The sequence below is a fragment of the Oncorhynchus kisutch genome, linkage group LG17 (assembly GCF_002021735.2).
Source record: "Oncorhynchus kisutch isolate 150728-3 linkage group LG17, Okis_V2, whole genome shotgun sequence".
Lineage (NCBI taxonomy): Eukaryota > Metazoa > Chordata > Actinopteri > Salmoniformes > Salmonidae > Oncorhynchus > Oncorhynchus kisutch.
Genome location: NC_034190.2, coordinates 14646363 through 14661155, shown reverse-complemented (window position 1 = coordinate 14661155; position 14793 = coordinate 14646363). Strand labels below are relative to the sequence as shown.

The following is a 14793-nucleotide window of genomic DNA, read 5'->3' as shown; positions in this document are numbered from 1 at the left end:
GTCATGCTCCAGCAGTCGCCCAAGTACCTTGCGCACCAGGGAGACATGCGCGGCGCGTGTGGCGGAATAGATCAGGATGTCATCAATGTACACCACCACACCCTGCCCGTGCAGGTCCCTGAGAATCTCATCTACAAAGGATTGAAAGACGGCTGGAGCATTCTTTAACCCATACGGCATGACGAGGTACTCATAGTGGCCCGATGTGGTACTAAACGTGGTTTTCCACTCGTCTCCATTCCGAATACGCACCAGATTATACGCACTCTTGAGGTCCAGTTTTGTGAAAAAACGCGTTCGGTGGAATGATTCCACCGCTGTAGGGATGAGAGGTAGCGGATAACTAAACCCAACTGTGATCGAATTGAGACCTCGATAATCAATGCATGGACGCAGTCCTCCCTCCTTTTTTTTCACAAAAAAGAAACTCGAGGAGACGGGTGACATGGAGGGCCGAATGTACTCCTGCCTCAGAGATTCCGTGACATATGTCTCCATAGCCAACGTCTCCTCCTGTGACAATGGGTACACGTGACTCCTGGGAAGTGCAGCGTTCTCCTGGAGGTTTATCACGCAATCCCCCCATCGATGGGGTGGTAATTTGGTCGCCTTATTTTTACAGAAAGCGATAGCCAAATTGGCATATTCTGAGGGAATGCGCACAGTGGAAACCTGGTCTGGACCCTCCACCGACGTGGCACCGATGGAAACTCCTATATACCTACCTGAACACTCCTCTGACCACCCCTGAAGAGCCCCGTGTCTCCAGGAAATGAGGGGATTGTGAATAGCCAGCCAAGGAATCCCCAACACCACTGGAAACGCAGGTGAATCGATAAGGAAGAAACTGATCCGCTCCCTATGATCCCCCTGCGTTACCATGTCCAGCGGAACCATGGCCTCCCTGTGTTGTAACTTTAATGTGTTACAGAGTTCATGTTTAAGTTTATTCTTTGAGCTGTATCTAAAGATATTTCTTTAGATTTATTTGCATATGTAATTGTATTGGGTTGTGTTTAATTACGCTTTTTGACTGCAAGTCCCAGAATGCCTTGCGAGAGGAATGAGAGAGAACGCGCCAATTATGTGCAGGTGCTAGTGATTGTGGCTGACTTTCCGACAGCATTTTACCTGCATTGCTCTGTACCCAAACAAAGTTGTTAAATGTAACGTGAACAAGTATTCTTACTAAAATAAGCTTTCGTATCAAACCCGTCGTCCCGAGTAATTACTTTGACGTTAGTTAATCTACAATTTTGGTGCCGAAACCCGGGATATGAGCTGCGACGAAGAAGTGGCTGAAATGGAGGAGGAACGTCGGCATGAAGCAGAAAGAATGAGACGAAAGCGGGGTACCATTCAAGGCGCAACAACGCGGATTTTGAATCAGATTGACGTGGAAATATCCCAGTCAAATCCGGATACCGATCACTTGAGTACATTGTTGGAATTGTTATCAGCTAAGGAGGACAGTTTGTTTGAACTCGATCGTGGGATTGAACAGTTAACGCCAATGGACGGATTGGAGGCAGAGATTGCATGCACGGAGGATTATAAAGACGCATTATCATGCTGAAGAGCCGTGCACAAAGAGTGATAACGAAGAAACAGGACGTCAATCCACTACCAGCCCGGGTGAGTGACGCTAACTCAGTAAGGCTACCGAAGTTGATTATTGAGAAATTCTATGGAGATGTCAGTATGTGGCAGGAGTTTTGGAGCCAGTATGAGACTGCTATTCACAACAATGATTCACTGTGTAATAAGAAGTTTATCTCTTGGACCAGCTGCAAAGGCAGTAGCAGGACTGATGTTAACAGACAGTAACAGACAGCAACTATGCTAATGCAATCGCTCTACTCAAGAGCAGATTTGGAAGGAAAGATCTTGTGATTAGTGCTCATATGTCAAAGCTGCTGAATCTCACACCTGTGAAGAAATCCTCTGATCTAAATGCATTGAGGCAGCTATATGATGAATGTGAAATTCAGATTAGGAGCCTGGAATCACTGGGTGTAGTGTCAGAATCCTATGGAAGCCTACTCTTCCCAATTTTACTGCAGATGATTCCAGAGGACATAGCTCTTGACTATAGTCGTCAGAGGGGAGTAGATGATGAATGGAAAGTGTCTGAGATTATCAGTTTCCTACAGAAAAAGGTTCAGAGCAGGGAGAGAGCGCTACAAATGACAAGATCATACAACCAACAGAAAGAGGGCAAACCATGGAACCAGTCATGCTTCTCCAATGAAATGAAACCAAAAAGACCCAACATGCCCTCTGCTGCAGCACTGCATACAGCCAGCCAGAAGGAACAACAAACGTGTCTATTTTGTGACAGTGCAGACCACAAATCAGAAAACTGCCCTGACTACAATATTGCTACACGCAAAGAGAAACTAAAGAACATGGGAAGATGCTTTGTATGTTTAGGACAGAGACACATAGCAAAATTCTGTAAAGTCAAAGATGTGTCATGTGCAACATGTGGAAGCAGACATCACATTGCGGTGTGTACCAGTAAGAGGAGTGAGGTGCAACCCCCTACTGTTTCTGTAGATGCTGCTGTTTCCTCAGTTATTCCCCATTCAGTGAAGATGAAACCAGATGGACAGAACACTGTGTTGCTACAAACGGACAAGGCATGGGTAGAAGGCCCATCGGGCAGGAAGATAGCTTGTTGCTTACTAGATGGAGGCAGTCAGAGAAGCTTCATACATGAAAACCTTGTGAAGGCCTTGAAGCTATCAGTAATCAGACAAGAGGCACTCCCTCTTCACACGTTTGGCTCCTCTGCCCCAGCAACATCCCAACGCAACACAGTGAAAGTCATCTTGGAGAATGTCTGGGACAAACAGCAGAGAATAGAGATGGAGGCAATTGAAAACCCACAGGTGTGCACAGCTGTGATGAAGGTTCCTGGTGAACGGATTCAGCATGAGCTCAGTAAAAGGGGACTGCAGCTCGCAGACTTTCCAGGAGATGACAATGATCCTGAACTCTCTGTCCTGATAGGAGCAGACTACTACTGGCAGATAGTATCAGGCAGAGTGGAGCGACTGACGGAGACGCTAGTTGCTTTAGAGAGCACCTTTGGATGGTCGGTGCAGGGACCCGTGTCCATGTCAAGTGTCGCCAAGGCAACCTGCATGTTCATCCCACTTGATGAAGACCCATTAGTCTCCAAGCAACTGCATGAATTCTGGGAGCTTGAGTCTCTGGGTATTCTAAGCGAGAAAACACAGAACTCAGAGGAAAACGAGGCTCTACAAAGGTTTGAGGAAACAACCACCTTCAAAGATGGGCGATACCATGTGCAGTTGCCATGGAAATGAGAAATGCCAGAACTCCAAGACAACTATAGAATCGCCAAGAAACGGTTTGAAGGTCTGAAGAAAAGACTGAAGAAGGATGTGACGTTGTACAGCAGATACAATGAAGTAGTAGAAGACTACTTACAACAAGATATGGCAGAGGATGTGCCCAAGGACAACGCATCAAGTGCAGACAGCGTAAAATACTACTTACCTCACCATGCAGTACTCTCCGAGAAGATAAGGTGACAACAAAACTGAGAGTGGTGTTTGATGCCTCGTCCCATAAAGATGGCTGTCCATCTCTCAATGACTGTCTACTCACAGGACCGAACCTGAATCCGGATCTGCTCAGCGTTCTGATAAAGTTCAGACTACATGAGATCGCATTCATGGCAGACATCAAGAAAGCTTTCCTGCAGATATCCCTAGCAGAGAGAGACAGAGACACCGTGAGATTTCTATGGCTCACTGGCCCACCAAGGGGAGAAAATGAAGAGGAGCTGCGTGTGCTGAGGATGAAAAGAGTGGTATTTGGAGCTTCCCCAAGTCGATTTTTGCTGGCAGCTACAATCAGGAAGCACCTGAAACAATATGAAACAGAACAACCAGAAGTTGTAGAGATACTGAGAGAGTCACTCTACGTAGATGACTTCATTGCAAGTTCACGCAATGTTGAAGAGGCTTACCTTGTGACAACAACTGCAAAGCGAATGCTGTCGATTGCAGGCATGGACCTCTGCAAATGGATGACCAATTCTCCTGAATTGAAAACAAAATGGGAGGAGAGTACGACAACTGACCCCCCGTTGACGCTAGAAACACAAGGATTAGTGCGGAAGGTTTTAGGTTTAGTATGGAGGCCGGAAACTGATGACTTTGTTTGAACTCAGGCCGTTACTGAGCATTCTAAGGCAAAAGGAGAACACAAAGAGAAGTGTTTTGCAGTCGTCTGCACGTATCTTCGACCCTCTTGGTTTCTCAACTCCCTTCACCATCAGGATCAAGTGCATGTTCCAGGAAATGTGGGAGAGGGGACTCAGTTGGGACGAAGAATTACCACCTGATCTGACACGAGAATGGCAACAGTGGTGTTCAGAACTACCCCAGTTACACCAGCTCACCATACCAAGGTGGTACCGAACAGACATGCGGCCACAGAATAACCACACCCTGAAACTACACGTGTTCTGTGATGCAAGTGAAAGGGCTTACAGTGCAGTAGCTTAGTTGCAAGGTGAGTCACAAGACAGGGAAACAACAAGTCCAGGGTAGCCCCACTTAAGAAAATGACGCTGCCATGCCTGGAGCTCATGGGAGCTGTGATTGGAGCGAGACTAGCAAACAACTTGATGACCACACTGAAAATGGAAGAAAAACAGATCAAAATGTGGACAGACTCGATGATCGTGCTGCATTGGATTTGCAGCTCAGCTCAGAAATGGAAACAGTTTGTTGCGAACAGAGTGACGGATATCCAATCCTGAGTCATGGTCACATATTGAAGGGAAAACTAATCCAGCTGACCTCCCTACAAGAGGACAAACTGTTCGAAACTTGACACAGAGCGAGCTATGGTGGAATGGAACCAGAATTCTGACATCACCCAATCAGTCCGAAGAGACTGATGATAACAAGGTTCCAGAAGAGGTGAATACAGACCTCAAGTCCAGTTGCCAGGTTACTGTACAACTCGCAGCAAACAGCACAGACAACACTGAACCTGTGTTGGAGCTTGAAAGGTACAGCAAACTGAAAAGAGTGTTCAGAGTCACCGCCTGGATAAAGAGATTCATAGCCAATGCTCGTACAACCATAAAGATGCAAGGTGAACTGACTGCTGATGAACTGTTCGATGCAGAAAAGTACTGGATTAAGGTAACACAACAACAGAGTTTCGGACAGGAGATCAAACTACTGAAGGCAGGAAAAAGCCTAAACAATGACTGTAAAATCAGAGAACTGAAACCTTTCCTGGACGAACACGAACTGCTCAGTGTAGGAGGAAGACTGCAACAGTCCAACTTCACATTCAGAGAGCAGCACCCATGGGTTCTGCCCAATAAGTACAGATACTCAGAAATGCTGATACAGTACCACCATGAGAAGGTGATGCATTCTGGAGCAAGAGACACTCTAGTACAAATCAGAGAGTGATACTGGATCTTGAGTGCTAGGCAGTTAGTCAAGAGCACAGTGGCAAGATGTATAGTGTGCAAGAGATTCAAGGCAAGGGCCGGACAGCAGGTCACGGCGCCTTTTCCAAAAGACAGAATAACTGAATCCCCACCATTCGAAGTCACAGGTGTGGATTTTGCAGGACCGCTCTATGTGAAAGAAAATGGTTCTGTGAAGAAGTCATACATTGCACTGTTCACTTGTGCTGTAACCAGAGCAGTGCATTTGGAACTGGTCTCAGATCAGTCAACAGACATTCCTGTTAGCTCTAAAAAGATTCATCTCAAGGAGAGGATTATACAAGGTAATCTACTCAGACAATGCAAAAATGTTCAAGAGAGCTGATCAGGACTTGAAAGAGCTGTGGAAGGCAATCGAAGAGCCCCAACTCTTGGCGTTCTTCTCAGAAAGGGGCATCACCTGGAGGTTCATCGCAGAGCGAGCATCCTGGTGGGGCGGATTCTGGGAAAGACTCGTCAGGTCAGTAAAAACATGCCTGCGAAAGGTTCTTGGGAGAGCATCACTTAATTTTGAAGAGATGTGCACAGTCCTGACAGAGGTTGAAGCTATCCTAAATTCTAGGCCTCTGACCTACGTGCACAATGAGGTGGATGAACCACAACCCCTAACCCCAGCACACTTCCTGGTGGGTAAAAGACTAACCTCTTTGCCTCCAAAGCCATTTCCAGCTGGCACTCAGCACCCATTGTTAAACAAGGGGGAAATGACACGCAGATGGAAGTACAGGCAGAGACTTGTGACCAGTTTCTGGAACAGTTGGCGAAGAGACTACTTGCTGGATCTAAAGTCAGCACACCGCTGTGATACACCACAGCCCACCCCACTGAAAGCGGGTGACGTTGTACTCATTGGAGAAGATAACCTACACAGACAAACCTGGAAACTAGGAAAGATTGAGGAACTGTTTCCAGGCCGAGATGGCTTAGTTAGATCATGTTCGGTTCATACTGCTTCAGGGACTTTGTTGAGGAGACCTATTCAGTTGATATACTGCCTAGAGATCTAGATGAACACAATTGTTCATCGGGGGGGGGGGGATGTTGTAACTTTAATGTGTTACAGAGTTAATGTTTAAGTTTATTCTTTGAGCTGTATCTAAAGATATTTCTTTAGATTTATTTGCATATGTAATTGTATTGGGTTGTGTTGAATTACGCTTTTTGACTGCAAGTCCCAGAATGCCTTGCGAGAGGAATGAGAGAGAACGCGGCAACTATGTGCAGGTGCTAGTGATTGTGGCTGACTTTCCGACAGCACCTTACCTGCATTGCTCTGTACCCAAACAAAGTTGTTAAATGTAACGTGAACAAGTATTCTTACGAAAAGAAGCTTTCGTATCAAACCCGACATCCCGAGTCATTACTTTGAAGTTAGTTAATCTAAAACCCTGACCAGCCCTGACCCTAAAGTTTTATTTTCAGGAAATGTAAAAAATAGTTTGACAACCCTGTTTCTCAACCATTTATATTTTCCAGTGATGAAGACATGGCTGTTTCATGTTATGCAGAATATAACTTTTAGTACTGTTAGCGCTTGAATGTTTTGGCACTCAGGTCCAAAGTCACTTTCTGAGCACTTCTACAATGGACAAATATGTATTGAAGGGTTCGATTCGATTCATAAAGGGTGCTGTCAAAGTGATTGAATTCAAATGGATTTACCTCATTACACATTTCAGAGCAATTCAAATCAGGATGGAAAAACATGTCACTGGATGTATTGTTTTGTTATTTTTCCTACTAACAGGACTCAGACTTTGACTCAACGGGAGGTTTGCTGGGGGCCACCATAGGGAGAGTGAAGCAGCTTTCCAGGGGAAGCCAGACCAAGCTCCTGTGCTACATGCTGTTCTTCTGCTTCTTGGTCTTCACCATCCTTTACTGGTTTATAAAACTGAGGTGATGTGTTACAGGAGGCCCCGGCTTTTCCCTCCCTGCCTCGTGTTTCCTTTCCCAGTCTGTGCCATGCGTGCACCTCTGCATCAGAAGACCAGGATGATGACAATGAGACTGTAAGAATGTGCTTAATGTTTGAGAAGACTCCCACCAAATCATCAATGACAATGTGCAATAGGGAATAATAAAAAATGTCTTAATTTTAGACAACCCTGATGGAATGAGTAGACACTGCCATACGTTTGTAATGTGACACTTTCGTACAGAGTCCCTTAACGATGATGCATATAAGTTGATGTACAGGATGAGTGATCTATTGCATCAACAAATCTGGCAAGGCTAAGCAGTAACGTGTTACACAGGCAGCCCAATTCTGATCTTTTTCCCCCCAATCACATTTTTCAGAGCTGATTAGTGAAAAAAGATTGGAATTGGGTTCGCTGTCAGAGGTTGCTTGATCCAATGTGAGACTGATTTAACATTTGATCAATAGTGTCCAACAATTGAGTTCCACTATAAACAAACATCTTGTTTTTGTTTTGAGGAATAAATTAGGGTGTGCGCTCACTTCAAACATTTCCTGTCCCATCTACAGAGACTGTTCATCTCCACTGCACACTGTTCTCCCGTTAACTGATGTAAAATGTTTTATGTAAATAAACATGGATGTTTTGGATTTGACGCTCCAGAGAGTTTGATTCTTTTCTCAACAATTGTTTTTCAAGAAGTCACAAAAGATTGAGGCGCTTCATTTATTTTACACCACGGTACATACTATTCATTGTATTCCTAAGACTATCTACAAAAACTTGATCTTAGACATTGATTACAAATCCTCTCCACAATACACAAACAAATTCACAACTACTGTAGGACCGCAGTTTTCAATTGTCATAAAGAAATGAATGGAACGAAATCTTAGGCATGTTTCCCCAGAATTGAAACATGGAGGCACTATTTGAAAAACTTTCCTGACTGGCCCTGTAGTACAGTACATGCATTTTCATAAGGTAAGTGCAACACAGTGGTTAAATTGATTAACAAATTAAAATCTTAAACTGCAATTCTGATGTGTTCATTAAATTCCAGAAAATGGTTCTGTTCCTTCTGTAACTCCCCTTCATGGACTGGATAGGTGTAAGCAATATGGCATAAACTAAGAGGTATCACTTCTACCTATCCAGTCATTATAGAGAAGCATAGGAATGGGAACAATGTTCTGGATTGAGGTGCAGCACAAGGGAAAGCCATACTGGCACTGTGACATCACTTCTTGGGTAGGGTGTCCATGTACTTGCAGATGATCGACAGCATGACCTCATCAGCGCCTCCTCCAATGGACAGTAACCTGGCGTCTCTTAAGTATTTAAACAAGACAAAAAAGAAAAGCGCAAAATCGACAAATGAACACAGCTCATTCAATGACAGCTATTACCTCGGCCGCATTCTTAAAAAGCATGAAAGCCACATTAATTTTGTGCGACAATAGGGACTCGTTTCTGATTAGATGCTTGAATTAGGTTTAATTTCTTGAGCAAAATTACCAATCTGAATATCCAGAATGTTTGTGGAATTAACTAGTATTGAAAGTCAACTCTTTGCAGTGAAAAAACAGCACCGTTGCATAACTGTATTGACTCAAATGGAAGCTCAACTGGCTATGAACTTACCGTACATGAATATCCTCCTTAAACCATCCATCTGCATATACATAGTATTTGTATATAGTAAGGTTCTGTGGATGTGATGAAACAGAGACCTTTTAACTGACCCATAGTGGCATTACGACCTGCCCTTTGACCCCCAGATGCCAGATCATAATATGTCTCAAATAGCACCCTATTCCCTATATAGTTCACTACTTTTAACCAGGGCCCATCAGGCTCTGGCCAAAGTAGTGGACTAATAGGGAGCCATTTGGGATGCAGGCCATCTAACGTCTTCATTTGCCACGCCACTGGGTGTCACTGTAATTAGACTACAGTAGTATCAACCGTGGTTGATTAGTGTACTACTACTGTAAGAACCGCAGTTTTGGCATCATGGCATCATCTGATCAGTGAAAGCACAACATATATACCAGTGGGTTAAATAAACTCCTTTTGAGTTTGCTAATACTTTATTTGCACATCTGCTTATAATACACTAAACAAAACTATAAACGCAACATGTAAAGTGTTGGTCCGGTGTTTCATGAGCTGAAATAAAAGATCCCAGAAATGTTCCATACGCACAAAAAGCTTATTTCTTTCAAATTTTGTGCACAAATTTGTTTATCATTTAATGTTTATTTCTCTACCATAAGCCGCCTTCAATGTCGTTTTAGAGAATTTGGCAGTACGTTCAACAGGCCTCACAAATGCAGACCATGTGTATGGTGTTGTGTGGATGAGCAGTTTGCTGATGTCAACGTTGTAAACAGAATGCCCCATGGTGGCTGTGTGGTTATGGCATGGGAAGGCCTAAGCTAGGTAAAGCTCCGCCTTATCTCAGCTCACTGGTCACGATGGCAACACCCATCCGTAGCACGCGCTCCAGCAGGTGTATCTCACTGATCATCCCTAAAGCCAACACCTCATTTGTCCGCCTTTCGTTCCAGTACTCTGCTGCCTGTAACTGGAACGAATTGCAAAAATCGCTGAAGTTGGAGACTTTTATCTCCCTCACCAACTTCAAACATCAGCTATCTGAGCAGCTAACCGATCGCTGCAGCTGTACATAGTCTATTGGTAAATAGCCCACCCTTTTTCACCTACCTCATCCCCATACTGTTTTTATTTATTTACTTTTCTGCTCTTTTGCACACCAATATCTCTACCTGTACATGACCATCTGATCATTCATCACTCCAGTGTTAATCTGCAAAATTTTAATTATTTGCCTACCTCCTCATGCCTTTTGCACACATTGTATATAGACTCCCCCTTTGGTTTCTACTGTGTTATTGACTTGTTAATTGTTTACTCCATGTGTAACTCTTTGTTGTCTGCTCACACTGCTATGCTTTATCTTGGCCAGGTCGCAGTTGCAAATGAGAACTTGTTCTCAACTAGCCTACCTGGTTAAATAAAGGTGAAATAAAAAAAATTAATAAAAATAAGCTACGGACAACGAACACAATTGCATTTTATCAATGGCAATTTGAATGCACAGAGATACTGTGATGAGATCCTGAGGCCCGTTGTCATGCCATTCATCTGCCCCCATCACCTCATGTTTCAGCATGATAATGCACGTCCCCGTGTCGCAAGGATCTGTACACAATTATTGGAAGCTGAAAATGTCCCAGTTCTTCCATTGCCTGTATACTCACCAGACATGTCACTCATTAAGCATGTTTGGGATGCTCTGGAATGACGTGTACAATAGTGCGTTCCAGTTCCCACCAATATCCAGCAACTTCGCACAGCCATTTAAGAGGAGTGGGACAACATTCCACAATCAACAGCCTGATCAACTCTATGTGAAGGAGATGTGTCGCGCTGCATGAGGAAAACGGTGGTCACAGCAGATACTGACTGGTTTTCTGATCAACACCCCTACCTTTTTTTTTTAAAGGTATCTGTGACCAACAGATGCATATCTGTATTCCCAGTTATATGAAATCCATAGATTTGGGCCTAATGAATTTATTTCAATTGACTGATTTCATTATATGAACTGTAACTCAGGAAAATCTTTGAAATTGTTGCATGTTGCGTTTAGATTTTTTGTTAAGTATATTTTATACATTAATAAATATATGAATGAATGATAAAATATACATTATATAAAGTTCATGAATAGTTAGCAAACTAAATATTTAGTAATGTTTATGACAAGTTTATAAGCAGAACTTGTAACCTTCACAATGTGTCGCAGAGTTTATTCCGTGCTTTAACGAAGGAGCTTGCTCCAAAACACATCTGCAATAAACATCATTGAAAGGAACTAAGCTGCTGACCTGAACCTCCTTTTAGGAGTTTCTTCTTCTCCACTCACCTGTAAAACCTGCTGACCAGGACATCGCTGGTGAAGCCCATCCCTCCCCAGTACTGCAGGCAGCTGTCCCCCACCTCCCTGGATAGACGGCCTGCCTTCAGCTTAGCCATGGACGCCAGCTTAGTCACATCGTTGCCCTTGATGTACAGAGCTGGAAACGGGAGACAGGCAAGAGGTTGATGCCAAGATTTAGGATGTGTTTCACTCAAGTCCTAAACTGATATTACTTACTGATATTATTGTCATTGATCTTTAATGTCAGATCAGTTCAGAGGAGGGAATGCGAGAATTGGGACGTGGACAGTGTCTATTTGTGCCAAACAGATGCCTCTAGTCCCTATCTAATGAAGCAATTAACAGCTGCACTAGTGCATTGAAGCTACTGTCTGGTAAAGTGGTTGAGCATTAGTTAAAACCACTCAAAGGCCATGGAACCTGGCCAGATGTGTCCAGTCTCCTGACAATGACCATTATTAGATGATGTGTTGTGTTACTGGCCTAGATTTGAAAGTTTACAGCTTATTATTCTGAATCATACATAGGCTGCACTTAACTGATTGTATTTATCTGGCAGTGTTGGAGAGTAGTGAACTACATGTAGTTCAACTAGTAACTTAACTACATTTTGCAGTAGCTAGTTCTAAATTCTAATCTTCGTATTGTTTTTAGTGTTAGTTACTTTTAGCATTGCAGCTAACTACTGGAATTACACACTACTGTTTCTGCCAAAATAATAGAAAATATGGGAACAGTAGGCAAAAATGTCCTTTCTTTTTCTGGCATCAGACCTTCCCAATTCACACTTGAAACATTCTGTTAACATCTGACTCCAAAGTGACCTGTTCTTGCAATTTGTAGTAGATTATATTTCATATATATAAATGTATGATTATTTGTCACAAAGTATGTCGTGAACTACTTATTCTAAATACCTTAAGTTAAGTAAACTATATTTTTCTTAAGGGTAGTTTTAGTTTAGCTTTACTTCTTCCAGTGTGAAGTAATTGATAGCATGGTAAACTGTATTTTCAGAGTACCTTCCCTAACACATATCTGGTTGCTATCTGTCTTATTTCCAGTGTTTATGTTTGATGTCTTTAATGTATCCACAAGGCCAAGCTGCAAACAACATTTCCCCATAGAAATCAGTACAGGTGTTAGTACCAAATAGCACCATATTCCCTATGTAGTGCACTACATTGACCATTGCTCTTTGGGCCCTGGTGAAAAGTGATGCACCACATAGGGAATGGAGTGACATTTGGGATGCAGACATGATCTTATCTTGAGTAGACCCACCTGTGGAGCGATGGAGGAGGGAACGCAGCAGCTCGATCTCTGTCTCCAGCTCAGCCAGTCTGAAGTGTACTGACTGGTGGTAGAGAACAGGCATCTTGAAGATCCTACTCTGTCTGGTGTACTGAATGGTCTCCTGGATGATGTTGTCCATCATGGTTAGAACTGAAGGGGAAATAAACGGTAGTATAGAGAATTATTTTGTTTACAAGCAAACGTCAAGTTCGAGTTATGTGTAACTACGCAACCCCATACCAACAAGCTCTGTAGTAGCAGGATAGCTAACGCTAAAGTCTGGACCTTGACAAACTCAACAGTGATTGAGTGATGACCATGAAAACATGCAAGACTGATGGCTATACTTATGTTTAACAAGTATATTATTCTTCTGGCTTTATCTAGCTCTATTTGTGATATTTTACCTTGGCTGGCTGGCTGGCTTGCTAGGTAATCAATCTATGATAACATCTGAGATGACCATCTGAATATGTGTTTGTTTACTTGCATGAGCTGCATTTGAAGTTGTGTGTGATCGTATCCACTGCTACGTTAACAAAGAGCTTTCTGATTCCGAACTGCACGTGCAACTTTTCATGCCGTGGCAGAGAAATGTCTCTATATAGATGCTGTTTGTCGTTTGTGTTACAGAGGGTGAAATGGGCAGAGGCTGTGAACTATTTACTGTGTGGGGAAGTTCATGTCCTTTTTTTTGCACCTCAAAGGGTATCACTAGTTTAACTTGGAAGTGGATGGATGATACAAGTTGATGGAGTCATATAGTGATTCATCAGTGTGGGTATGTGTATCTGTGTGTGTGTTTGTGTGACGACCCCAGGAAGAGTAGCTGCTGCTTTTGCAACAGCTAATGGGGATCCTAATAAAATACAACAACTGTAACGGTTTTCTTGAGTTGATGGAGAGGCGGACCAATACGCAGCGTGGTTTCTATTCATGGTTCTTTAATAAAGACTCTACACATGAACAAACTAACAAAACAAGAACCGTGAAAACCCAAAACAGCCCTATCTGGTGCAAACACAGAGACAGGAACAATCACCCACAAATACCAACACCAAACAGGCTACCTAAATATGGTTCCCAATCAGAGACAATGACTAACACCTGCCTCTGATTGAGAACCATATCAGGCCAAACACAGAAACAGACAAACTAGACACACAACATAGAATGCCCATTCAGATCACACCCTGACCAAACAAAACATAGAAACATACAAAGCAAACTATGGTCAGGGTGTGACAACAAAAATACCAAAAAGTCTAACAACCTACTCAGACTGACTGTTATCAAGCCCAGACTAAATTAACTGGGATATAACAAGCATGAAGCTTTCAAGAACTTCCCGTCACCATCAATGAGATATTCCATCTTATTTATTTGCTAAAGACCTTTTATTTACACTGGCTGACATGCAGAAACCCCTTTGAATGACTCATGATAAAAACACAAAATGTGTTTCAAGTCTTTGAGCTACAGAAATTCTTTGGGCGAGGGAGAGAGGAAGGGAACAGGACGGAATAGGAGAGGTGTGCTTACTGTTGCCACACGCCCAAAGTCTCTCTTCCTGGAATTGAAGCATTTGATAAGTGAAGCCCATCCCCTCCTGACCAATGAGGTTCTTGCAAGGAACGCGCACGTCATCGAAGAAGACCTTTGCTGTGTCAGAAGACCTCATCCCCATCTTGTCGATCTTGCGGGCGATGTGAACCCCTGCGAGGGACAGCAGAGAGAGGCATCATCATGTGTGTCTTGGCTGGGATACCAGAGGCCATCCGGTAGCTCCCTAATGGAGTCTTAACAAATTATAACACTGTCTGGAGATTATAATAATCCCTTGATCTTGGACATTGGCTTCTGCACAGAACACTGAAAATGTTGTGAGTAATCAGAGGTATTACTAAAATGTGAATATAAATGTAATCATCTATACTTGATAGATCCCAACTTGAGATCGGCTTAATGCATGTATCGATGTGAGATGGAGAGCAGCAGGTAGCAAGAAGCCCAAACATATTTAATATTTGACTAAAACATTTCAAACCCTGCTTACATTTGTATATGATCACATATACACTATATATGCACAA

At 43.0% G+C, this 14793-nt stretch overlaps 1 protein-coding gene and 1 long non-coding RNA gene across 2 annotated transcripts; one reads left to right on the top strand and one right to left on the bottom strand.

The window, feature by feature from the left end:
* Window positions 1-1091: 1091 nt before the first annotated feature.
* Window positions 1092-8089, top strand: LOC116354519 (uncharacterized). The gene is made up of 2 exons (XR_004203854.1): window positions 1092-1635; window positions 7260-8089. It is a non-coding gene; the product is annotated as an uncharacterized LOC116354519 (long non-coding RNA).
* A 62-nt stretch (window positions 8090-8151) lies between these two features.
* LOC109884583 (probable acyl-CoA dehydrogenase 6) lies at window positions 8152-14478 on the bottom strand. The gene is made up of 5 exons (XM_020476541.2): window positions 14469-14478; window positions 14243-14416; window positions 12689-12850; window positions 11390-11540; window positions 8152-8765 (listed from the first exon to the last, which is right to left on the bottom strand). The coding sequence occupies exons 1-5, from the start codon at window positions 14476-14478 to the stop codon at window positions 8675-8677; spliced, it is 588 nt and encodes a 195-aa protein (XP_020332130.2). The 3' UTR covers window positions 8152-8674.
* Window positions 14479-14793: the final 315 nt, after the last annotated feature.